Source organism: Lacerta agilis, chromosome 14, assembly GCF_009819535.1.
Source record: "Lacerta agilis isolate rLacAgi1 chromosome 14, rLacAgi1.pri, whole genome shotgun sequence".
NCBI lineage: Eukaryota > Metazoa > Chordata > Lepidosauria > Squamata > Lacertidae > Lacerta > Lacerta agilis.
The window spans coordinates 38,178,358-38,205,477 of NC_046325.1; the positions used below are offsets into that span (position 1 = coordinate 38,178,358).

Below are 27,120 nucleotides of genomic sequence, written 5' to 3' on the forward strand. Positions count from 1 at the left end.
TCCCTCTCCCTCACACACACCACGGCATCGCCTCCTCCCTCCCTCCCTCCCTCCTCCTGGCTTCTCCCTGCCCTGCCTAGAGGAGGCAGGGTGCTGGGCAGAGCTGGCTGAGCGCCATTTTAATTAGCCCCTCTCCGGAGCCAGCCCTTTCGTGCCGCTCATCTTCCCGCTGCTGCTGCCCTGGTGCTCCTGTGGGCCAGAGAGCGGAGCGGACGAGCTCCCTCTGCCTACCCACGAGAAGCAGCAGCAGGGAAGGTAAGTGCAGTGGCTGATTTATATTACACCTCTCATTGAGTCTGTATACGTACTTAAGGTACATAAGAGGCTCGTTTCTAACTATATTTTGGGAATGATTCATGTTCTTATGTAGCTGCTTTGTTTTATACTTTCTGGTTGTCCCGTGATTACATTACCAAGTGGTTGTGTTCTGTGTTATAAAGCAAGCACTGCAAGGAGTTGGTTCTTTTTGTTTTCCAATGTATTTCTTATCAGTGAAAAATTTGGTGTGGTGCAAGCAAATTCTTTATCTGGAAAGTGTGGCCCAGAGAAAAAAGTTCGAGAAGCTCAGCTCTCACCTTGACTACTACAGTCTTCTTCATGTATTCTGTTCTCAGCTTGCCCCTTTCACATCTGCCTAGCTTCTGCTGCTGCCATAATTATATACCTTTCATTGTTTTGATCATGTGATGCCTCTCCTTAAATCCTGCCGCTGCCTTCCTGTCTGCTCCCAGATCCTGCACAAGCTTCTCACCTTCACCTTTAAACCCTCTATGGCCTTGTTCTCTCCTTATTTCTCACTTCCCTATCTGGGGCCTTCGCTTCATAGAATTGTAGAGTTGGAAGGGACCCTGTGGGTCATCTAGTCCAACCCCCTGCAATGCAGGAATCATTTTGCCCAATGTGGGGCTCGAAGCCACGACCCTGAGATTAAGAGTCTCATCCTCTAACGACTGAGCTATCCTACCTTGTCCAGCTTCATCTCCTATAGCTGTCTCAAGGACTCATGCTTCCTTAAACAATGGTAATCTTTCCTTGATCGGGAACGCGGGTGGCGCTGTGGTCTGAACCCCTGAGCCTCTTGGGCTGGCCGATCAGAAGGTTGGCGGTTTGAATCCCTGCGATGGGGTGAGCTCCTGTTGCTCTGTTCCAGCTCCTGCCAACCTAGCAGTTCGAAAGCACGGCAGTGCAAGTAGATAAATAGGTACCACTGCGGTGGGAAGGTAAACGGTGTTTCCGTGCGCTCTGGTTTCCATCACGGTGTCCCGTTGCGCCAGAAGCGGTTTAGTCGTGCTGGCCACATGACCCTGAAAACTGTCTGCAGACAAACACCAGCTTCTTCGGCCCGAAAGTGAGATGAGCGCCAGAACTCCATAGTTGCCTCTGACTGGACTTAACCATCCAGGGGTCCTTTACCTTTTTTTCTTTTACCTTTCCTTGATCACCCTTCTGCCAGGAACTACCTCCCAGGACACCTCTGTGATATCACCTCTCTTCTTTAAAATCCTCCTCAAAACCCACATTTCCCCTAAAGCCTTGGTTGGAGCGGGGAATGCCTAGTCCCGACTGTCTTTTATAATGGTGTGTGTGTTTGTGTTTTTACTCTGAGAGCCAGTGAGGTCCCTGGGAGACCAGGGTTCAAATCCCCGCTCAACCATGTGGTTTGCTGGGTGACCTTGGGCCACTCACAGACTCTCAGCCTAACCTACGGCACAGATTGGTTTTGGGGATTAAAAGAGTTGGGGAGAGACCCTTGCATGCCACCTTGAGCTCCCGGGGCAGGGGGAAATCTGGGATAGAAATGCAGCGACTAAATAAATAAAAACGACCAAGCCTAAGTACACGTAACTGTAAAGATGGCACGTTCTTTCTCTGCTTTCGCCAGCTTTCATCTCTCCCCCGTTACTATTTTCAGATTGCAAGCCCTTTCGGATAAGGAGTCTGTCACGCCTGTCCTTTGCAAAGTGCCATGTCTTGATGGCATTATATAAATAATGACACCACACTGCCCCCCGAGTCTTTGGAAAGCTATAATCTGTGTGCCGCCCCATAAAATTGAAGTCCGCAGCTCAAAACTGCACATTATAGAGAGTATACTTGCTGGTCAGTGAAAGCAGCAGCAGCAGCAGCTCCTTCGCCCTCTCTTCCGCAAAATAAATAAATAAAATGACACAATTTCATCATGCTTTTTTTAAAAAAACAAAACAAAAACAAAACGACGACGACAAACACTTCATTGATTTTTCCATATTATGATTGCAGCGTAATGCCTTGCAACGAAAACAGCCAGCACGGCAATAACATCAGTCTAAAGAAACATAACAAGGCAGAGGAATGTAAAGGGTGGGGAGGGACAGAAATCGTGATGGTGCATAACAGATCATGGTGCTTTGTTGTCTGCTGTCCCCTCCCCACACAAAAAGCAGACTGCAAAGTGGAATGGGGTGGTGGAAAAGAAAGTACAGCAGCATCCCATGGTATGTTTTGTTGCATCGCACATTGGTGTGTATGATCATTCTAGACTTAAACCATGGTTTGTACAATCATTCTAGACTTAAACCATGGTTTGTACAATCATTCTAGACTTAAACCATGGTTTGTACAATCATTCTAGGTCAGGCATAGGTAAACTTGGCCCTCCAGATGTTTTGGGACTACAATTCCCATCATCCCTGACCACTGGTCCTGTTAGCTAGGGATCATGTGTGTTGTAGGCCAAAAACATCTGGAGGGCCGAGTTTGCCTATGCCTGTTCTAAGGTCATAAATTATGGTTTGTATGATCATTCTAGACTTAAACCATGGTTTGTATGATCATTCTAGACTTAAACCATGGTTTGTATGATCATTCTAGACTTAAACCATGGTTTGTATGATCATTCTAGACTTAAACCATGGTTTATACCATGGGTAGGCAAACTAAGACCCGGGGACTTGATCTGGCCCAATCACCTTCTAAATCCGACCCTTGGATGTTCCGGGAATCAGCGTGTTTTTACATGAGTAGAATGTGTCCTTTTCTTTAAAATGCATCTCTGGGTTATTTGTGGGGCATAGGAATTCGTTCAACCCCCCCCCCCCCCAAAAAAAATAGTCTGGCCCACCACATGGTCTGAGGGATGGTGGACTTGCCCACGGCTGAAAAAGGTTGCTGGCCCCTGGTTTGGAGGAACGTGTAGCATTGGAAGAGGGGGCTAGCTAATTAATAATCTGCACTAGCTAGTCGGGCAAGGCACGTAGACTAACAAGTCAGCTATCTATAAATCGGATGGCTTGGGGGGCATAGTTCTGTGAAGCTCGTGCGCTGACTATAGGCCGTGGGGCTGTGCCAACGAAGGCCGCCTGGGGGAATCGCCTCGCCACTTCTTGAGGGCTTCCCAGTGGCAGATCGAAGCGTTTGCTTGGCAATGTATATAATGCTTGCTGTTTAGAATCCTCTCACTCGCTTGTGTTCTGCATTGCTTCCGAATCTCACTAAAACGAACCACCTTGCGTTTGGCAAGACGCACCGCTCTTAGGAAATGCGTACGCTAAAATACGCCCGGATGGGTAGAGTCTGAAACTCTCTCCGCTAACCACGCCTTCGTCCCACAGCCAGGCAGCACAATCTCATGATGATGGATGGCTTCATGATGTACCTGCTCTCCTCGGCCGGAGACATCCTCAACCAGGGCCACGCAAGGATATACCAGGACATGACACAGCCGCTGTGCCATTACTTCATCTCCTCCTCCCATAACACCTACCTGACGCAGAACCAGATCGGAGGCGCCAGTAGCACTGAGGCATACATCCGGTAAGCAGGTTTCGTGGTTGGTGGGGCTGCTTTGAACAGGCCAGGGGGAAGGAGGCCACACGCCAAGGCAGGATTACTGAAGGTCAGCCAGGTACCCGGAGAGAGAACGATGCATTTCACTTTCCTCGGCTCAGGTGATTCCGTTAATTATGTGGCCCATAATCCCCGAAGGAGCCCTGCGGAACAATGTGTTTGGGAAATTGAGCCGTCCCTTGGGTGGGAAGGCACAGGCTGTTTACACCTTGAAGTTAGTGGATCATACTGCGTAAAGTTTGTTCGAAGAGTGGCGGCTAGCACAACAGTTGCCTGGCTCCCTATAAGGGTCTTGAACTCGGCACTCAGGCAGCAGGATCCGGGCAGCTGTACACCTTGCAGAACTAAGGAACGCCTTGTGCTAAATAGTAACACAGACTCTTCCTTTTCCCTCCCTGCACTTCCCAATCAGTGACTGCATCTCCTACCTGTAACCCTTGGCCCTTGTTGGCCTGATCCGGAACTTGACCCCTTGGCCTATATTGGTCCATGGTTCATCTCTGAGGTTGGGCAAGGCATCACATTCCTCCCTGCCTCTCGTAAGACTTATCAAATCCTAGATGCTAATTGCATCTCATGCCTCACGTTCTTTCCTGCCCTGGGATGACCTGTGTTCGCCTGACAGCTCCTTGACAGGCAGAGGGTTGAGATGCAGAGTCCATCATCACCTCACCCTGTTTCTGTCTTCGGCAGGGCTTTGATGAAGGGGTGTCGCTGTGTGGAGCTTGACTGCTGGGAGGGGTCCAACGGGGAGCCCATCATCTACCACGGCCACACTCTGACCTCCAAGATCCTCTTCCGGGATGTGATTGAAAGCATCCGGGACCATGCATTCAAGGTAGACTAAACCACAGCTTTCAGAAATGCGGGTAGCAAGAAGATTGATTGATTGATTGATTGATTGATTGATTGCAGTTCTTAAGAATCCTCGGAAGGGAGAAGTAGTTGCATTTGATGTTCTGAGGCCCAAACATTTCTCTTGGGAGCTTTCTTCGCCGCCCAACCACGTAGTCACTTAGCTGTATCATGATTCATGAGCAAATTTAATTGTTGGAAACAATTGTGCAAGCTTTCTTCTTCAAAGGCGATGCATGCAGAGGTCGCAGCGGGTACAATTCTAGACAAATCCTCTTCTACAATGATGTCTGGTTTGCATTTTTTTAAAACAGTTTTTGTATTCAATAATTAAGACTTTAAAAAAAAAACCGTTGGATTAAGCATTAAAAACAAACAAAACCCTGTTGCTTGTTTAGGTGGGGGTACCTTCTGTTGCGCGTGTGCAAATATTGATAATGCAGAAGGCATTTTAATGCAACAGTGGGGTAGCCAACAAGGTGCCATTCAGATATGTTGTTAGATTGCAACTCACATCATCTCTCATTGTTGGCCATAACTGGCTGGGGCTGGGGCTGGTGGGGGTCAGGAGTCCCATTAACATGCAGAGGGGACTACCTCTGATCTAGGCAACGTGGTCTTCACCTTCATAGTACGTGAAACACAAAGACTGATTTAATAGCCTCATACACGGAACACTGGTTTGCATGTAATGTCAAGCCAAACCATGGTTTAGCGTGAATGAGCAAATGCATGGGCTCCTAGAGATAATAGCTCATATGGAATGGGAATGGGAATGCGTTTATGGATGCAATCAGGCTGAGGTTATCAAACACAATTTGTTGACCTGCCCTTTACATACGGTGCACAGAGAATTTTTTTTCCACCCCCTGTTCTTTATTGGTTCTCAGATCAATCCCCTCCCCCCGCCAGGAAGTGATAGTAGAACGCTAAGCTGATAAATATCTACAAATTACAATTCTGGTAGACAAATTTGCTCTGGCAGCTAAGAAGCTTCGCTCCAGTTATGTCAGTGCATTGTAACTTTAAAATTTTGTGCTGCAAATTTTAATGCCTGTAGACTTACGTTGTGCGATTTTAGAGGAATGCCTTGCTTTTTGCCCTCTGTTGTTCATTGTGAAGGCCTTTGACTATATACAATAAATTGAATTTATTGATTGGAAAGAAGATTGCCCCTGCTGGGCTTCTCACGTGGTCCTGCTGCACTGCCCCATTTAGGATTATGTCCAAGCCCTGGTTTATGGTTTGTCTCCCCCAACCAACCATGAGCAGCAAAACTGAAAACAAACCTTGGTTACAGCTCAGTATAATGGTAAACCAAACCATGGCTTAGCCCTGGGTATTATGGAGGAAGTAGAATTGGGAGAAGGATGTTGTCGCTGTGACCTTTGCTCTGGGAATACACATATTTGCTTGTTTGCGACAAACCTTTAGTGTCATGTGCAAGCTGGGCTGACGTCACAACTCACATTATGCATGCCAACGTGTTATAAAAAGACTCTTTTCCATTATACAAAATGTTCCCCTGCTCCCTTAATAGTACATGAGGAAGACCAGATTAATGAAGGCTGGTAGTTACTCTATGCTGTTGGAATCTGGGCCAAATATCACCTGCCTGGGTGGGGTTTTCCGAGGAACTGCTTTTGCAATCTTTAATTTGGCAAGAAAGAGACACAACAGGTTTGGGTTTGAGGCTGACTTGAAAACATGGCGAACAAGATTCTGGCTGATTGAAGCCAGATATTTAGATTCTCAGAGCGCCAAACGGATGTTGTTTTGGGAGTAGACATGCCAGCTACATTCTTGCTTTCCATCCAGTTCAGCATGACCCTGAACATCTGCCTCTGGAACTTCCTGCTACTCCAGAAAAAGGTGTGAAGTAATATTGGCATCCTTTTGTGCTCTTCTCCCACTTATAGGTGTACAGTCATACATCGTGTTAACATTTGCTTCACGTTGTGGTTTTTCAGGTTACGGACGTGGCAAATCCGGAAGTGTTTACTTCTGGGTTCACCGCATGCACAGAAACGATCTGCACGCTTTGTGCATGCGCAGAAGCACTCTTTTGCACGCCTTGGTTTCCGAACGGCTTTGGGAGCCGAACGGACTCCCGGAACGGATTAAGTTCGAGAGTCAAGGTACTGCTGTAAAGTACAAGGCTGCCTTCAGATGTCTCCTAAAAGTTATATAGTTACTCATCTCCATGACATCTGATGGGAGGGCGTTCCACAGGGTGGGTGCCACTACCCAGAATTAAAGCTAACCATCTGATGCAATTAGTAAAGCATAACACGAGTAGAAAAAAAGAAATTCATTCTAAGCAATGAATGATAAACACATGAAAAGCTAGGATGAAACAGTTCCTAAAATGTTTTGTGGTTGCAAGCGTATACAAAATTTTATGCAAGCCATAGTAAAATGCTTAGTGGTGTGTGTGTTTATTTTTTTTTAAAGGGTGGGAAGTAATCATTTGAAGGGTTGGGGAAAGAATCTTGTAGGTGGCAGGTGCCTTCTGACTCCATTTTGTCTCCTCAGCATTCTTCCTATCCTGTGATTCTCTCTCTGGAAAACCACTGTGGACCCGAACAGCAATCCAAGATGGCTCGCCACATGAAGGCTATTTTAGGGAACATGCTTGTGACCCAACCACTGGATGGTGACACGCCCAAACAGCTCCCATCACCGGAGGTAACGCTATTTAGGGCAAGGGTGGGGGAACCTTTGACCCTCCAGACTTGGTTGGACTACGACTCCCCATCAGCCTCGGCCATTTGGCTATGCTTGACTGGGGCTGGTGGCAGTTGTAGTTCCAAAACATCTGGATGGCCAAAGGTTCCTCCCTCCCTTTTTACTTCTAGCATCGTACTCGGTTATGTGCCTCATATCACCTGCGATACAGTCAGGCTGGGAATTTTGCTGAGGAGAAAACCAAAGTCGACGAGGAGGTTGACTTAACAAGTAGATGATCTGTTGTAGCTTTAAGGAACTTGCTTTCAACAACAGCAAAAGCCAAAATGAATTTTGGTACCCAATGCCAGATGTTTGCACTTGTGCAGTACTGATATCCAAAAAGATTGTGTGAAGCCTAATGGACTTTGAGTAGCTGAGTTATTGCAAGATTTCCTTCATCCAGCTTCCTTCTTAGTCCTAGTGAAGTGATTAGTTCTTGTAAGGGATATAGAGTTCAACACCTAACAGGTGTGAATAACATAATTTATGGTTAGGACTATTGGACGTCCGATTCACATTTGCACCCCACAAAAATCTTCATTGAATTTTGCAGGAGCAAAGTGAGGATGCTCGCACCATTGGGCTGGCAAGCCTTTTGTTGGTTTTGGGCCTAGGAATGGTGGGTGGGTGGGGAATTGATTCAGATTGCATTTAAAGGCCAAGCTAGGTAGGTAGGTAGGTAGGTAGGTAGGTAGGTAGGTAGGTTTATTTCGGCCATGTAGCCCATATCACATCGCAAAACACATTCATCGTAATACACACAGAGTAAAACAATTTAACAAATTTAAACAATACAGTACGAAACCAATTTTAAAACAACCCATTTACACCCTTCCATCTAAGTCAAACTGAGATCTGAGTAGTCCAACTGAACTAGTTTTTTTAAAAAAAAAAACTGTTAAAATTAATTTATCACCTTTTTTATCGCCCCAATAATAGGTCTTAATTATTTTCTGCACTGTCATAAATGGGAAGAGAACCATTCCTCTTCTTTGTAAATAGCACATTAGTCAAAAACCTAGCGACCATATGGGTTCTATTCGGTTCCTCGTCATTTAATAAGTAAATTAATTTAGCATCCTGAGTTCCATCTTGGGTTTTCTTCAAAAGTGGAAACAAAAATTTGGACCGAGCTGCCGAATGAATTGGACAGCAAAAAAATATATGTTGTAAGGATTCTATGGAACCGCTATTACAGTCACAAAGGAGGGAGATTTGACCATTGGAAAGTCTATTGCCCAAAACATTTGATGGGAAAACATTAAATCTGGCTTTTATGAAGGCATACCTATACCTCACAACAGAGAGATTGGTTAAATAATGTGGCCAAGCTATGTAGTTTGTGCTTTGCAAAACAGCACATGTACTGAAACACAGCCATCCTTCAAAATCTACAGTTCTTCAAATTCTGCAATACTGCATTTTCCAGCCGGGTGGCGCTGTGGTCTAAACTTGCTGTGGGCTTGCCGATCAGAGGGTCGGCGGTTCGAATCCCAGTGACGGGGTGAGCTCCCGTTGCTCGGTCCCTGCTCCTGCCAACCTAGCATTTCGAAAGCACAAAGTGCAAGTAGATAAATAGGTACCACTCTGGCGGGAAAGTAAACGGCGTTTCTGTGTGCTGCTCTGGTTTCGCCAGAAGCGGCTTAGTCATGCTGGCCACATGACCCTGAAGCTGTACACCGGCTCCCTCGGCCAGTAAAGCGAGATGAGTGCCGCAAACCCAGAGTCGTCTGCGACTGGACCTAATGGTCAGGGGTCCCTTTACCTTTACTTTAAGGTGTACAAAAATGCATATACTGGAGCAAAGTGTGCATTAAAATACATATATTGGAGGAAATGGCATACAAAAGTTCATTATATTAGGGGAAATGATTCTGAAATAAATGTATGTATTGGGGAAAATTGAATACCAACTTGCTGAATACCAATCGGAAGAGACACTCGCTGGTGAATTTTCATTAGCATCATTTAAAAAAAAAATGCAAATGGATGTAGAGAACTGAATTTAAAAATGGAAAAATGAGAGAAACCCAAACCAAAAGATGCTCCCAGTTCTATTTGGGCCATGGGCAAATTCTGGAGCCCTGACGCCTCTGCTGATTGGATTATTACAATTTCACATGGAAGGTTTCTCGTTAGAGATTTAAGCTGTTTAAACTCCACTCCTTCAAACTCCACAGCAGTTAAAGTGGAAGATATTGGTGAAGGCAAAGAAGCTACCAGAGGACAAGGGTGATCCCGAAAGAATGAGCTACATCACAAATCCTGAGGAAGAAATGCAGGAGGAAGAGGAAGATAAGGTGAGGACACAGCAGAGATTAGACCCCCTTCCCCTAAGAGAGAGAGAAATTATGTGGATAAGCTGTCTCATTAATAGCAAACTCTGTTGGCTGAGTGCTGGCAGACATAGCCAAAGCTACTCTCGCTGTGATGATTAAAGATTCTGACTCAGGGGTCAGCAACCTTTTTCAGCAGGGGGCCGTTCCACCATCCCTCAGACCATGTGGTGGGCCGGACTATATTTTTGGGGGGAAATGAACAAATTCCTATGCCCCACAAATAACCCAGAGATGCATTTTAAATAAAAGCACACATTCTACTCATGTAAAAACACCAGGCAGGCCCCACAAATAACCCAGAGATGCATTTTAAATAAAAGCACACATTCTACTCATGTAAAAACATCAGGCAGGCCCCACAAATAACCCAGAGAGGCATTTTAAATAAAGGGACACATTCTACTCATGTAAAAACACGCCGATTCCCGGACCATCCGCAGGCCAGATTTAGAAGGCGATTGGGCCGTATCCGGCCCACGGGCCTTAGGTTGCCTACCCCTGTTCTAACTGGCAAGGCGTTCCTTTCGTTTGATCTCTTATCTACTGCCACGGGGGGGGGGGGAGGAAACCGATTCCCCAAAGCCTGACCATTAGACAGGATAAATCTGTGAATGGCCACCAGTAATGGTCATGAATCATAGAACTGTAGAGTTGGAAGGGACCCGATGGGTCATCTAGTCCAACCCCCTGCAATGCAGGAATGTCAGCGAAATCACCCATGACAGATGACCACCCGGCCTCTGCTTAAAAAACCTCCAGGGAAGGAGAGTACTCCCATCACTTCCTGGGGGAGACCGTTCCACTGTCAGACAGCTCTTACTGTCAGAAAGTTCTTCCTGAAGTTTAGTCGGAATCTCCTTTCTTGTCACTTGAAGCCATTGGTTCGGGTCCTAGCCTCCGGAACGGGAGAAAACAAGCTTGCTTCATCTTCATGACAGCCCCTTAGATATTTGAATATAGTTATCATATCTCCCCTCTCAGTTTCCCCTTTTCCAGGCTAAACATACCCAGCTCCTTCGACCGTCCTTCATATGGTTTAGTTTCCTGACCCTTGATCATATGGGTCACCCTTCTCTGCACACATGATGCTACATCATTCTAGGATCAGAGACAGCATGCCTCTGAACACCAGTCACTGGGGAACCAACTATGGGAGAGGGATATATTTATTGCCCTCAGGTCCTGCTGCTTGTGGGCTTGCCAGAGGCCCCTGATTGTCCACTGTGTGGGGAGAGATGCTAGACGAGAGGGACTTTTTAGTCTGACCCAGAATGGCCATTCGTTCTTAGATATGCCCCTTTGAAAATATCCTTAGATATGTATGGTGTTTCTCACAGGACGGTCTCTCTCTTTCTTTTCCCCCTCCCCACCCCTTCTAGTCTACGCATTCTCTTCAAGGGATTAAACCGTTGCAGGTGAGTACGTCTTGATTCCTGGAAAGGGCTGTCGCAGGGGATGTCGAGCCTAACGGGCGAAGTTGTATCTCATCTGCCCCCAGTCACGTAAAACCAAATGCGTAGTGGTTTCTCTTTGCCTGGATAGGTGGTTGGTAGATCTGCAACTTAATGGAGGGATAGAGTCCCATCACTTCTATTTCCTATGCGAAAATTCACTTATCCAACCACAAGGAATTCGTACCTAAACCTCACTATACACACTGCAGCTTCAGCTATTGGAACAGAGGGCATATTTTTACTTCCTTGCTTGCCTTTTGCTGGTTGGCTGAAGCGGGGAGTGATTGGACAAACCAGAGAGCATTTTCTTCTAGGTTTTCCTGTTGAGTATTTTTTTATTTTTTTTTGGGGGGGGGTGTCAAATTTAAGTGGTAGGGAATGCGGCAGCTAGACTGGTGACTGGGAGTGGCTGCCGAGACCATATAACACCGGTCTTGAAAGACCTACATTGGCTCCCAGTACGTTTCCAAGCACAATTCAAAGTGTTGGTGCTGAGCTTTAAAGCCCTAAACGGCCTCGGCCCAGTATACCTGAAGAAGCGTCTCCACCCCCATCATTCAGCCCAGACACTGAGGTCCAGCGCCGAGGGCCTTCTGTCGGTCCCTCACTGCAAGAAGCAAAGTTACAGGGAACCAGCCAGAGGGCCTTCTCGGTAGTGGCGCCTGCCCTGTGGAACACCCTCCCACCAGGAAGGAAATAAACAACTATCTGACTTTTAGAAGACATCTGAAGGCAACCCTGTTTAGGGAAATTTTTAATGTTTGATGTTTTATCGTGTTTTTAATATTCTGTTGGGAGCTGCGCTGGGTGGCTGGGGAAACCCAGCCAGATGGGTGGGGTATATGTGTGTGTGTGTGTGTGTGTGTGTGTGTACAATTATTAGAAATTTACCAATAGGAATCAATGGAAATAGCCAGTTTGTTTTGCGAATGCGGAGGGATGCAGGTGGCACTGTGGTCTAAACCACAGAGCCTAGGGTTTGCTGATCAGAAGGTCAGTGGTTCAAATCCCCGCGACGGGTTGAGCTCCCCTAGTTCGATCCCAGCTCCTGCCCACCTAGCAGTTCGAAAGCACGTCAAAGTGCAAGTAGATAAATAGGTACCACTCCGTCGGGAAGGTAAACAGCGTTTCCGTGCGCTGCTCTGGTTCGCCAGAAGCAGCTTAGTCATGCTGGCCACATGACCTGGAAGCTGTCTGCAGACACCGGCTCCCTCGGCCAATAAAGCAAGATGAGCGCCCCAACCCCAGAGTCGTCCGCAACTGGACCTAACGGTCAGGGGTCCCTTTAGGTTTTCCTTTACCTTTGCAGATGCAAGCCTAATGAACGATTTCAAGGGAGCACATTGTGTTCAGCAAGCAGGACCTGGACGTACATGGGAAATATCCAAAAAGGAGGTGCAGATTTTGACGGGGCACATACCCCTGCCCCACGCAAGCCAGGAAGGTGCAGGAAAATCCACTCCCTGCACAGGTGGTTTTTCAGTCACAGGGTTCCCCCACCCCCAGTGAATGAAATCCCCTGTGATCCTCAGACCAGGGGTGTCTGAACCACTAGTTGTAGTATCAGGACCTAGGATCCTCATTCTTCTGTGCCACTCACAGCAGCTTCCTCGAGAAAAGGGTTGCCAACCAGAGCCTGCAATCCCGCCACTGTAGACAGCCAGGTCTTGAGAGATCAAAACAGCACATGATCCAAACTATCCTGAGCCTTGGATCCATCCTTGGCCAGCTAGTAATGCAACCTTTCTTAAAGCTAGTCCGAAAAAGCTATCTCACGAACATCTTTACATCAGCCCTAAAATCTGTCTCTCCACTTTGTGCCCAGATATGTGCGTCATTCATTTGTGGCAGGGCTGGAACCGGCTGGCTTCCAGTTTACAAAGGCCTTCCTGCCCGATTGACAGGAAGCTATTGTTAGTCTCTTTCTCAGCAGGTGGGCCAGACCTTTTATGTCCCTGATCCTGCCAGGCCAGATTTGACAGGTGGGTGAGGCTGCTCACCTGTGTCATCAGCCGTAGCACAAGGCACCACACAGGACTTGCAATCAGCTGTTTGTTTGTTTTTAAAGGGACATTTTTCTTTGGAACAGGAGGCTTGGAGATACCAGTTATCAGGTGACAGGTGTCCACTTCCAAGCCATCTGCCTTTCCAAAAGAAAAAAGGAGCTTGCAGAGCCAGGGTTTGGAGAGCATTTTCTGCAGCGTTTCCAAAGTGCCTACCAGCTTAGGAAGTGCTACAAAACCCCTTTTGGCTAAGCCCCACCTTTATGTCCCCTTACCTACAAGGCAAGTGGGCATGGCTTGCCCAAAATGGCCTTGCGGTTCAAATGGAGAAGATTGGCGGGCTGGATAAGACCCGTGGGCTGGTAGACCCTCACCTCTACTCTGTAGGCTACCAGGCCAGTAGCTATTTGCAAGCCTGGAGTAATTCAACTGCGGGACTGGGAGGGTCATCTGAATTGGAAATCATTTGCTCTTTGTACATCCTTCTCCCCAGGCCAAGGATGCCGGGCAGGTTTCACGGGAGCTCTCTGATGTGGTTGTCTACTGCCGGTCCGTGCCGTTCCAAAGTCTGTCTCAAGCTCTGCGCCACCAGCAACCTACCGAGATGTGCTCTTTCAGCGAGCGGAAAGCCAGGAAGCTGATCAAAGAATCAGGTCAGGTTTGGCTCTTGTGTGAGCAGGTGATTTCCCTGAATGGGAGGAACTAAAAGCGACTCTTAAGTCTGAAGGCAGAGCGTCAGAGAAAATTACAAGGAAGATGGAGACTGCAGCCAATATTAGAGCATAGAGTGAGCTTATAAGATCAGCCTGAACGAGGAGGAGTTCACCTCGAGGGTGATGCTTCCTTAGTTTCTGTGTTCACTCATTCTTTAAAAAATCTGCCCAATGAGGAGAAATTGAGATGCAAAGGCAACATGCCCTATTTCTGGATGGCAGGGTCGAATTCTTGTCCTTGGCCAATAGGGCAGTAAAGGTAAAGGGACCCCTGACCATTAGGTCCAGTCGTGTCCAACTCTGGGGTTGTGGCGCTCATCTCATGTTACTGGCCGAGGGAGCCAGCGTACAGCTTCCGGTTCATGTGGCCAGCATGACTAAGCTGCTTCTGGCGAACCAGAGCAGCGCACGGAAACGCCGTTTGCCTTCCCGCCGGAGCGGTACCTATTTATCTACTTGCACTTTGATGTGCTTTCAAACTGCTAGGTTGGCAGGAGCTGGGACCGAGCAACGGGAGCTCACCCCATCGTGGGGATTCGAACCGCCGACCTTCTGATCGGCAAGCCCTAGGCTCTGTGGTTTAACCTACAGCGCCACCTGCATCCCAATAGGGTAGTAGCCAGATGAAAAAGGGAAAACCTTGAAAATATATTGAAAGAGGAAGGGGAGTGAGTCAGCACTTGGAACACACTCAACAGGAAGCAAAACATGTTCTTATTCCAAGGCAAAGTTCACAAACCGAAACACCTCCTTCCGGGTTTTCAGCGTTCCTAATCCAAGTTGTTCATAAACTAAGGTATTCTTAAACCAAGGTACCACTGTTCAGTGTAGTTACTCCCAATTTATGCAGGAGTTACGTTTCGGGAACAGCACGTAAAAGCCAAAATTGTGCTCATTGTGTGAGTTTGGGATTGCCAAACTCATTTTTCCTGGAACTCTGCCCCTTAAAAAAGAATTTTTGGCCAAACGCGTAAAGCTGAATGCGCACAACTTAAATGCATGTGAGTAGCGAGTTACCTGTAACGATTAGAAGTCTGATCACATGTTGTTGTCGTTGGCATCTGCCTGTCTCAAGAGACAACGGAGTGTACCTGTAGGGGTGAAGTCAAACTGCTGGAGAATCGCAGCACCTGCTGTGGCAGCAGAGACCGGTAACTCATCACTGCTGCCTCCCGTGTTGTTTTTCACCAAAGTGATCTCCCCTGGGTGCAAGCCTGGGCAGTGTGTATGGAGGTCCTTGGCTGCCCAGATTACAAAACTCTCAGTCTCATTGATGGGGTCCAAAGGCACCAGCTTAGCTGCAGGAGTTGCTGGTTGGAACCATCCAACCATCTTAGGGACTCTACTCTGGATCTGTGAGCGTCTTTGGCTTGCCAATCAGAAGGTCAAGAGATCGAATCCCCACGACAGGGTGAGCTCCCATTGCTCTGTCCCAGCTCTTGCCAACCTAGTAGTTTAAAAGCACGCCAGCGCTAGTAGATAAATAGGTACTGCTGCGGCGGGAAATAAACAGCGTTTCCGTGCGCTCTGGTTTCTGTCACGATGTTCCGTTTGTGCCAGAAGCGGTTTAGTCCTGCTGGCCACAGGACCCAGAAAGCTGTCTGCAGACAAACACCGGCTCCCTCGGCCTGAAAGCAAGATGAGTACCGCAGCCCCATAGTCACCTTTGACTGGACTTTACTTTTTACCTCAGGGTTTACTCCTTAGCCTTTTCTTCCCCCTGGAGATGTTCCACAAGGCAGCAGTTACAGATTTTCCCTCGGGGTTTATATTATGCTTGATTTATACAGGCTGCAGGATTTGGGTTTTACCTTGTTGCCCAAATGTGGAGCCTAATGGCACTGGTCTGGGGGGGGGGGGGGAGAGAGGGCCTGGGAAATGGGGCCAGGGCAAAAGCTTGTAGATTCAGGAAGGAGCCTGCTGACTTTTGAGCATGCCGGCTAGCCCAAGACATTTTGCCGCCTGAGGGGGAACAGCACATGCCCTGCCCCCACAAAGTCAAGATGCATAACACACAAAGCCAGTCAAGTTATTCGGGCACCTGAGGCAGGAAACCATACAGGCTCCACTTCCCCTCCGTAACAGCAAAAGTACAACAATGATAAATAACCATTTGCCGCTCCTTCCTAATGGTAGGGCCGGCCCTGTATCAGACCTGGGCATCTTGGTCATGCCAGTGAAATATCGGCTTGTTCTCTGCACGGTCTTAAAGTGGAGATTGGTTCAGGGTATTGCGCCGTCAGCCCCCCTTTCCTCGCTTTGAGCCTGGGGCCGCAAACTCTCCCTTCCGCCTTGCAGGAATCCCTTTTGTCCGATACAACACCCGGCACCTCAGCCGCATCTACCCGCTGGGTCTGAAGATGAACTCTGCCAACTACAACCCTCAGGAAATGTGGAACGCTGGCTGCCAACTTGGTAAGAGACCTCCCAACCCTGGGACTCTTTCCCACCCCTGCCACCCCCCCCCAGCCTCCCATAAGCACCACGGGTGGAAAATAGGCCTGGTGGACATAACTCATGCCCACCGCTCCTTGGAAGTCTAGAAGCAGGGGACCCAGGTTCCTCCTTCCCACTGGGAAATGGTCAAACCTAGTCGTCTCTTCGCTGCCTCAATAGGCGATGGAAGATGGACAAAGGAAAAGAAGCTTAGTCTGTGCCTGGGTGACGGTGTGCTTTCCTTGAGGAGTAGGGATGGGCGAATGTCTTCTTTTATTATTTATTTATTTATTTATTGAATTTACAGTGGTACCTCAGGTTACAAACGCCTCAGGTTACAGACTCCGCTAACCCAGAAATAGTACCTCGGGTTAAGAACTTTGCTTCAGGATGAGAACAGAAATCGTGCGGCGGCAGCAGGAAGCCCCATTAGCTAAAGTGGTACCTCAGGTTAAGAACAGTTTCAGGTTAATAATGGACCTCCAGAACAAATTAAGTTCTTAACCCAAGGTACCACTGTATATACCTGGGGGTCTCAGGGCGGTTCACAGAATAAAAGCAAGATATAAAACCACAAAAATATAATAAAAACAAAAACAACAACCCAGTAGCCCCCCCCAAACACCCCCCCACACACATTTTAGGTCACATCAATTTTACTGTATGACTGACAGAAAGTCTGTTCTGTTCCATTTTCGCCTCTGCGTGTGGCCATGGTTTTTCTTAAAATAAAATAAAAATCCCACACAGGATTCTAGCTATCAGAGCAGCTAGAACGAACAGTCGCTGCTGTGCACCTAGAAAATGACCCTGAGGTTGAACGTGTCACGATGTGCCGCCCCTCCCAGGAAGATTGTACCGAAAAAAGATGGCTGCTCCCAGTCCAATTTCCTGGGCAGGGCAGCATATCAACACGTACAGTCACTCTCAGGAGCATTTTTGGATATATTTGCTATCGCTCTGTGTGTGTGTTTGTGTGTGTACACACACACACATACACACCCTCTCTCGTGTTCTAGTATATGTGGGGTATCTCTCAGTTTGGTCGGGATGTGGATTCCAGACCACGTTCCGATCCGCGCTGCGATTCAGACAAGTTCATTGCAGGAATGCAGGCCTCTCCCTGCCGCTCCCTCCAAACCAACCCAAAGTCCTCAAGCATCTTTACTGAGGAGCAGGGCAGAGCCAGCCAACCAGCTTGAGGCTGCTGGGTGGGCTGGAGATGCCAGAGATTGAACCTGAGACCTTGCGCAGCTGCAGCAGGTGCTTGGCCACCGAGTTGTGCACGCCCACCATCCCTCTTTCCCTAAACGAATGCCAGAAACCAAAACATTAAGGCGCTATGTATTACTGTGCTGGGGACTCAGGAAGCCCAGGCAATGCAAAGTGCAAGGCCGGAGGACAGATCTTACATTTCCTGCCCTGATCTGACTCCCGTTGGCACAGTGTGCCCCCCCTTCCTCCCAGCACTGGCCATTAACCACAATAAAGAAAGTGATTTTTACGTGCACATTTTAAAAAGGGAACAGTTTACAACATGGCTGTTGCACGGTGCTTAATACATGCTAAGCTTTGAGCTGGAAGCACATCGTTGCTTCATCCTCTCCTCCCAGTGCTGGGAACAGAAACTTTCTCTGTGGCTATTCCTTTGCTGCCGCAGAGAACGTACCCCTTTCCTAAGGCTGGGTAACTGCTGGGATAGCTCAGTCGGTGAAGCTGGACAAGCTAGGATAGCTCAGTCGTTAGAGGACAAGACTCTTAATCTTAAGGTTGTGGGTTCTTTTTGTTCTTTTTTTAATAAGAATTTATTGGATTTTAGTAATAAACATACACAAAATACAAATACAAACACTGCAAAAACTACAAAGCAAAATACACACAAACAAAACACTTATTTATCCATCCTTATCCTTTTTATAATTCTAAGTTTGGGACTTCCTCGCGTCCTCTCTTCTGCGTTCTGGGACTACAACTTTCATCCGTTGCAGCCAGTATGTCCAGTGGTCAGGGATAATGAGAGCTGTAGACCAATGATGTAAAGCAAACAGATGCAGGTACAGAGGTACCTCATGTTACGTACTTAATCAGTTCCGGAGGTCCATTCGTAACTGGAAACTGCTTTTGCTAATGGCGCCTCTCGCTGCTCCCACACCGCTGGAGCGCAACTTCCACTCGCATCCTGGGGCAAAGATCACAACAAGGGGCATCTACTTCTGGGTTAGCGGAGCACATAACCCGAAGCATTTGTAAGGGGGATGGTACGTAACACGAGGTACCACTGTATAGATCAGGGGTCAGCAACCTTTTTCAGCCGTGGGACGGCCCACCATCCCTCAGACCATGTGGTGGGCCGGACTATTTTTTTTTTGGGGGGGGGGGAAATGAAGAAATTCCTATGCCCCACAAATAACCCAGAGATGCATTTTAAATAAAAATCACACATTCTACTCATGTAAAAACACGCTGATTCCCAGACCGTCCGCGGGCCAGATTAAGAAGGCGATTGGGCCGCACCCGGCCCACAGGCCTTAGGTTGCCTACCCCTGGTATAGATGCAGGTGTATGCAAAACTGCACCATCACAGAATCCCGTTTTCCTGTCACACTCCAACTCCCGTATAATCTCCTCTCCTTCCGCTGCCCCCTTTCTAGTGGCGCTTAACTTCCAGACGCCCGGTGCAGAGATGGATCTGAACGACGGGCGCTTTTTGGTCAACGGCCGTTGCGGCTATGTGCTAAAGCCTGCTTTCCTGCGCAACCACCAGAGCGCATTTGATCCTGAAGCTCCCAGGGGCAGGACAGGCCAGCGCCCGGTTGCCCTCACTATCAAGGTATAGTAGCACGCAGAATGTTTTTGTGAAAATGGCTGGCTTCCTTTTTCTCTGCATGTATTTGGGTGTGTATAAAATGCAACGCGCTGTTGGAACATCCTCGTTTGGGCTGCATTTTCAGCAGTGTGTATACTGCTATTCTCCAGAACCCGGAAATACTGTGTGTAATTTTAGGGTGTGAAACGTAGTTTCTGGGTTCTTCTCTTTAGTGATGGCTCTTAAAAATATGTTTTGGAGTGTGAGGAATTCAAACCTGCTACTGTTTTTGGGATTGGACAACATTTGGCTTGGTGAGTTGATGATTGATGCTCTCAGAAAACCAAAGAACTTTCATTTTACCTTCTGAAAATGTCAGGTAATGCCGAACAATAACTAATAATAATAATAAATATAACTGCACGTACTTGACCATTATTTTTAATGATTTCTGTGCAATTTTATGCACATTTTACTTACCAAACAAAACTAATTTATATTAATTTAACCAAAACATCTTTTGAATTCCCAAGTCACGTTTCAACTTTTTTTTAGTGCCCCTCATTTTTGGAATTTGGAAAGCTGAAAAATTCAACACACCCTAGTGCGACATTCTAGTGGGTGCATAATTCAGTTTCCTGACTCTCTTTGTTTTTGTTTAGTTTTTAAAGAGTAACTCTCCAGCCCTCGTGGCTGCTGCAAAATGCTTGAAAGGTGTGTAAATAAGGTTTTCAGCTTCAGTGCCCTTTTCCCCTGCCGTGACTAAGAAATCCAGAGTGAATAAAGCAGGACGGGCACAAATTGCTGAATAAATTCTACAATATAAGCGATATTTACTGGCGTTGTTTTATGCTGGTTGCAGTAGTCATCTTTTTTTCTTGCTGTGGAAACTGGGAGTGCCTGAGGGCAGGATTCTTATTTTCATCTTGCTCAGCACAGGTTACTCATTGCTCTGACTTTAGTTCAGCTGGCACAGATTCGTTTTAAATTTGGGATTGCATTTTTAAAATGCTCAGTACCAAATCATACTGCCTTTGGTTTGCTGATGGTTCTTAAGAGTTGGTGCAGGAAGGGAAGGGGAGTGGAGTGGAGCATTTTTCTCCCCGTATGGAAGATGTTCTGAACTGTTGCATCCATCTGGTTTTTTTTTCTGTTCTCCATTTTTCTAACTTGGCAAGTCACGTCTGCCAGGAGAACAAGAGTCTTGTCAAAAAGGCAGAGCCAAATGCTACCTTGGTATTCCTGTGATAAACTTATCTCTTTGATCCTCAAACCCTGGTAAATAATAAGGGTTGTAATGCCAGGATGTTTAAATCTCACTTCCTTGCTACCCTCCTGCTATCTTTATGACTTTTCTGTTCCTGGCCATCTATCCCATCCTTAGATTTATCCTGTCCTTTGATATGTGGGAATGTGTGGGAAGTTTCTTGGGTCTCTCATGAAAGTCTTTGTTTACCTGAGCCTGCCACGTGAAGACTCCTTGAGGTGTGTTGTATGAATCTGATTTTCTGGATTTGAATTCTGTAAGTTCTCCCTGTGTTTTATAAAAGAGCCTAGGTCAAGGGGGGAGGGAGACTTTTTCTCCTCTCTCTTTCTCTCTCTCCCTCTGTCTCAGAGCTTGCTGGTCAAGCGCTGACTCTTTGTCTTTTCTTTCTAAACCCCTTCACACTTGCACTCATGCATTCCTACACCAAACTCTTTCTTTGCCACCCTCTTCAGGTGATCACAGCTCAGCAGCTGCCCAAACTGAACAAAGAGAAGAGCTCCTCCATCGTGGACCCCTTTGTGCGTATCGAGATCCACGGAGTCCCTGGGGACTGCGACAAGAAGCATACCGAATACAAATTAAACAACGGTGAGGGGGAAATGGGAGTGCAAATGACACAGGCACGTTGCCTGCAAAAAGTCCCAGCATCAATTTCTGGCATCTCCAAGCAAAATGAGAGCATGCTTTGCCAGATGGACTATCTCAGCTGCTAGAGCATGAGATGCTTTTAATCTGAGGGTTGTGGGTTTGAGCCCCATGTTGGGCGTTGCAACAGGTTGTACTAGTTGACCCTTGTGGTCCCTTCCAGCTCTACGATTCCGGAGGGTTGAGAGAGGGGGAGATCTGCTTTCAATACTGGGCAGCGTTTCACAAACCTGTGCCTCCAGCTGTTTTTCAGGCTACAATTCCCATCATCCCTGACCACTGGTCTTGCTAGCCAGGGATGATGGGAGTTGTAGTCCAAAAGCAGCCGGATACCCAAGTTAGGGAAACACTGGGCTAGAGCCTGTGGCCCTCCAGATGTCGAGGCTACAACTCGCATCATTGGCCGTGCTGGCTGCAGCTGGTGGGAATTTGAACCCAGTATCATCTGGAGAATCTCTGGCCGGCCTGCCCTACACCTGAGGTCAGGAATGTTGCAAGGTGCAGGACAGGTAAAGATGCTGGTTGTTGTAGGGCTGTGGATGATTCTTTGCAAGCTTGGCCAAATAGCTGATGCAGTGCTATGTAGGCAGAACAAGTCACCTGCCAGCAGGTGATTGAGAGGTGAGTGGTCCTATGGAGTGTGGGGGAGATAAGGATCTGGCCCCCTATCTGAATCCAGTTCCCCATCACTGGACAAGGGGCACCAGTGACCTGACTCAGGAGAAGGCAGCTCCTGATAGAAATATCACAGAATCTCATAAAGGCAGGTGTCATTTTAGTTATGTCATTGCTTCTGGGAGAGGCATCTATTGTGGGAATGTTGTGGATAGTAGGAGAGGTTATATTGATTAAATATTATCCTTCCTAACTCAGGCTAGTGAGCCATACATATATAGCAGAACTCATTCCCCATTTTACACAGCAAGAAGCTAGTTTGCCCGTTCGTTTGAATCTCTTTAGTTAAGCAATCCAATCTGGCATGCCCAGATTGGAGTATATTCCTGGGAAGACCCCCTTTGATTCCCTCCTAAAAGAATAAAGACACAAGAGTCTTCCTTATAAGTAACAAAAAGTTTACTCACATTCAGTTCACAGTATGATCCCTGAAGGCAGGCTTTAGCTGGTAGTGACAGATACAGTATGGCTTACATCCTTGTAAGGATGGGCCCATGTACTGCTGGCAGAGAGCCAGCAGTGCAGTCCAAGAGAAGAAAAGGCATCAAAAGAGGAAGATGGCTGCGTGACTGGACCTTTTGTGGGGTCTGCAAGGGTCACAACCACCTACTTGGTCACATGCAGGGGGAGGATGCTCCAGGTGTAACAGGAAGTTCAACTGACTGGATCAACATCTCGTCTGTGTCCACTCTAGGCAAACAAGGAATGTTGTACTTGACTGCTCTAATGGATTACATCCCACGTTTATAGGGCTGTGTGGTGTGTTTTGCGGTGTCAGAGAAGGGATGTGTGCAGAATAGGGGGCTAAGGTGTAGGCGTGCAAGTCAGCTTCCCGAGAATCTCAGGGTTTACAAAGGTTTCGGGGTACTATATTCCTCTGGAATTGTGCTTTGGGGAATAATGTCTCTTGTCTCCTAAACGTCTGATTTCCCACTCTTTGTAGGATTCAATCCATGTTGGGACGAGACGCTGACTTTCCAGGTTCGGGTGCCAGAGCTGGCGCTGGTGCGATTCGTAGTGGAGGATTACGACACAACTTCCTCCAACGACTTTGTGGGGCAGTTCACTCTGCCGTTGCCCAGCCTGAAGGAAGGTGAGTGGCAGCCTCTGGAGAGCTCAGTTGCAGTGTGGTGTAGTGGTTAAGAGTGGCAGACTCGTAATCTGGTGAACCGGGTTCGTGTCCCCGCTCCTCCACATGCAGCTGCTGAGTGACCTTGGGCTAGTCACACTTCTCTGAAGTCTCTTAGCCCCATCCACCTCACAGAGGGTTTGTTGTGGGGAAGGAAGGGAAAGGAGAATGTTAGCCGCTTTGAGACTCCTTCGGGTAGTGATTAAGCGGGATATCAAATCCAAACTCCTCCTCCTCCTCCTCTTCTATATCCTAAATATTTTGAATAATTGTAATACATACAGTTGGCAGGTAGCAATGTGGAAGCATATATCTGTTTTTCCCTTCTTTGGTTTTCCCTCCTCCTTTTATCCTCTTAACTTTGTTCTGTCTGTTCTCTTTCGTTTCCTCTTTGCATATTTATGTTTTGTATTGGAAACATTTACGGTATACAAAGGTTTTGGCGGGGTGGGAAGAGAGAAGAAGTCCTCTACTTGGGACTGAAGAGGACACAAACAGGAATAATAATAATAATAATAATAATAATAATAATAATAATAATAATAATTTATTTGTGCCCCACCTATCTGGCTGGGCCTCCCCAGCCACTCTGGGCGACTTCCAACAAAGATTAAAATGTCACACATTAAAAACTTCCCTAAACTGGTCTGCCTTCAGATGTCTTCTAAATGTCAGTTAGTTGTTTATCTCTTTGACATCTGATGGGAAGGCGTTCCACAGGGCGGGCGCCACTACCAAGAAGGCCCTCTGCCTGGATCTCTGTAGCTTTGCTTCTCGCAGTGAGGGAACAGCCAGAAGGCCCTCAGCTCTGGACCTCAGTGTCCAGGCAGAATGATGGGGGTGGAGACGCTCCTTCAGGTATACTGGGCCGAGGCTGTTTAGGGCTTTAAAGGTCAGCACTAACACTTTGAATTGTGCTCAGAAATGTACTGGGAGCCAATGTCGGTCTTTCAGGACCGGTGTTATATCGTCTCGGTGGCTGCTCCCAGTCACCAGTCTAGCTGCTGCATTCAGGATTAGTTGTAGTTTCTAGGACACCTTCAAAGGTAGCCCCACATAGAGCTCATTTCAGTAGTCCAAGCGGAAGATAACTAGAGCATGTACCACTCTGGCAAGACAGTCCGCAGGCAGGTAGGGTCTCAGCCTGCGTACCAGATGGAGCTGGTAGACAGCTGCCCTGGATACAGAGTTGACTTGCGCCTCCATGGACAGCTGTGAGTCCAAAATGACTCCCAGGCTGTGCACCTGGTCCTTTGGGGGCACAGTTACCGCATTCAGGGCCAGGGACTCCTCCACACCTGCCCGCCTCCTGTCCCCCAAGAACAGTACTACTGTCTTGTCAGGATTCAACCTCAATCCATTAGCCACCATCCATCCTCCAACCGCCTCCAGGCACTCACACAGGACCTTCACTGGTTCTGATTTAAAAGAGAGGTAGAGCTGGCTATCATCCGCATATTGATGGACACCCAGCCCAAACCCCCTGATGATCTCTCCCAGCGGCTTCATGTAGATCTTAAAAAGCATGGGGGAGAGGACAGAACCCTGAGGCACCCCACAAGTGAGGGCCCAGGGGTCTGAAACACTCAGAAGTATGTTCTCAGGTGCGAGACAGGAGGGTCTACCTCTCTGGATGTGGATACAGTGAAACCTTGTTTCCGAAACACCTTAGATGGCGAACAAATTGGCTCCCGAACGCCACAAACCTGGAAGTAGTTAGTTGGTCTCTAAGGTGCTACTGGAAGGAATTTTTTTATTTTATTCTGGAAATGGTTCAAATTTTTGAACATTTTTCGCAAGCCGGACATCCGGTGCAGCTTCCGATTGGAAGCCAGCCTTGGTTGTCAAACCATTTCGGGAGTCGAACAGATAAAGTTTGCGAACCAAGGTTCCACTGTAAATGACAGGATATGTATACAGTATAGATATGGTAAAGGCCCTTAAAGTTATTATTTTTTCTCCTGATTTCCCCCCCCTCCTTTTTAAATATCATTATTTGATTATTGTATTATATGTCAAAAAAACTATATTTATTTATTTATTTATTAATTAATATTATTAAAAAGAGGAGCTCTGTCGCATCCTCCTCAAGCCTGTCGATCTACAGCCAAGATGGTGCCCTTTGGGGTTTTCATCAGCTGTACGCCATAATCATCACAATTATAACAAACAAAGGCTTGACTTATCTCGCTTTGCATGTCATGAGTCTATCTCATATATTAAACTCCAGTAGCTAATGAAAACAGTTGCTTACATAAAAGGACTTTCCCACGATATTCTAATTTTTCAAGCTTCACCTGTACAGTCGTACCTCGGAAGTCGAACAGAATATCATCCGGAAGTCCATTCGACTTCCAAAATGTTCGGAAGCCAAAGCGCGGCTTCTGATTGGCTGCAGGAAGCTCCTGCAGCCAATCGGAAGCCCCGTCGGACTTCCGAGTTCCAAAGAACGGTTGCAAACTGAAACACTCAATTCTGGGTTTGTGGCGTTCAGGAGCCAAAACATATTGAGTACCAAGGCGTTTGGGATCCAAGGTACGACTGTATATCATTTCCCAAAAGCCTTTAGCTTTTTTTCCAGGTCCACCACATATCTCCCTCTTCCTTTCTGACTGGATTTCCCTCCTCAGGCTACCGGCATATCCACCTGCTCTCCAAAGATGGGACTTCTCTGTCTCCAGCCACGCTGTTTGTGCACGTCAGATGCAGGAAGATGTGAAAGGCGTTGGATTGTCAAGAATCCAAATCAAATCTGGCCTGCAGTGGAGGAGTGGCTCTGCTGATTCCGATAACCGGTCGCCGCTCACCCAGGTGTGTGCATCTGGACCACACTGAAGAAGCAGCATGCCCCAGCCCCCCTGGTCTGGGCTGAACCGGGTGTGCAAGCAAACCCTCGCTTGGAGAGTCCAACTCGCATTAGGGTTAGAAGACTGAAAAAACCTTTGTGCTATTGAAAATAAACAGCCCAAGCGGTGTAGCAACTCCTAGAAAATCTCTCTTCCGGACAGGGTTTTTAGATCGGGGAGAGGGCCCTGGCCCACCCTCTTCCCCATTATGGTTTGGGAAGGGACCACGAGATGGGAATATCTTCCTTAAGTTTCTGGCAGTTGCACGGCTCTCGTGAGAAGTAGCAAGTGAAAAGATTCGTTGAACTATCTTGCGTAGCTCTTGTTAGAACAGGGATTTTGAGAACGGAGGCAAGGAGGAGCAGAGCTTTGAGGGTTGTGAGCAATCTGCCGGTGGACGGATCCTGCTCAAGGCTTCTAGTATGGCCCTCTAAGCTGCAGAGGAATGTGAGCCACAGACTGAACTGAGCCTAGGCTAGCCTGCCCATGACAATAAGGGTTTGGAGAGGATTGGCCCAGCAAAGTGCACTTGGTAGGAAGTTGGGTTGATGCCGTAGGAAACTCTGCCTTTGCTTCTTTAGGAAATAGGCCATTAGTCCTATTCAACTGGCAGTCAGCTTGCGAAGCCAGTCCAGACTTTCAGCTAGAAACGCTTAAGCTAGCAGATCATCAGTCTAAATCACAAGCCACTGACTTCCGATTGTCCCAAAAGAGCAGGTCAGAATTCATATTATAACCCACCACTAATCTCTCAAAGTAGTACTGTATATATTGGTCCAAGCGTTAGCAAATTACGGTAATATTAGCGTGCCGAAAGAGTTCACGTACATGTCACACTATATTTTAAGAAGCTAGGCTCCGAACACTTTTTCCCTACTGGTTCTTTTGAAGATGGGATTGCTATAAGCTGTCCTGTCCTTCAGGACAAAAAGGCTTGCTACATCCACAATAGCATTTTTCTCTTGGTTAATTTGAAAAGGGCACATTAATACACCTAATCTTTCGGCGCTTCGGGTTGTTGCATCACATACTTTAAAAGCAGGCGCTATTAGCAAGTTAACTAGCCATTTTGCCACACCATGGGGTCATTTTGGAGCTCCACTCAACCTTGCCCCTTCTAGTCACTTAATGTCACAGCTTTTTGGCTCGTTGCACAGGTTCTGCCCAAGATTAACCATGGATTAACAGCCAGAGATTTCCTAAAAATGAGCAATCCCTACTTGGTAGAGGCAGAAGCCAGACAAATCGCATGCAGTCCACCACATTCGATGGGGATGAGGGAGTTTAATTTCATTTGCACACACAAGGGGAGCCACGGCTGTGTGCAACTTCCTACACCTAGGTGAGAGCAGTTAAGGCTCACGTTCAAAACAACTAGCTTGAAAAGCCTTCCTTTT

General features: G+C 47.2%; 1 protein-coding gene across 1 annotated transcript in view; it reads left to right on the forward strand.

The window, feature by feature from the left end:
• The window catches only part of PLCD3 (phospholipase C delta 3), a 68,559-nt gene extending 41,706 nt beyond the window's left edge, over positions 1–26,853 (forward strand). Inside the window, exons 6-16 of the mRNA XM_033169555.1 lie at positions 3,591–3,792; positions 4,519–4,663; positions 7,216–7,368; positions 9,591–9,710; positions 11,129–11,164; positions 13,700–13,859; positions 16,218–16,334; positions 19,007–19,185; positions 20,881–21,016; positions 22,692–22,841; positions 25,508–26,853. Coding sequence (XP_033025446.1) covers positions 3,591–3,792; positions 4,519–4,663; positions 7,216–7,368; positions 9,591–9,710; positions 11,129–11,164; positions 13,700–13,859; positions 16,218–16,334; positions 19,007–19,185; positions 20,881–21,016; positions 22,692–22,841; positions 25,508–25,596 — 1,487 coding nt within the window. The 3' untranslated portion in view covers positions 25,597–26,853. The remainder of the gene's footprint in view (positions 1–3,590; positions 3,793–4,518; positions 4,664–7,215; positions 7,369–9,590; positions 9,711–11,128; positions 11,165–13,699; positions 13,860–16,217; positions 16,335–19,006; positions 19,186–20,880; positions 21,017–22,691; positions 22,842–25,507) is intronic.
• The last annotated feature ends 267 nt before the right edge of the window (positions 26,854–27,120 follow it).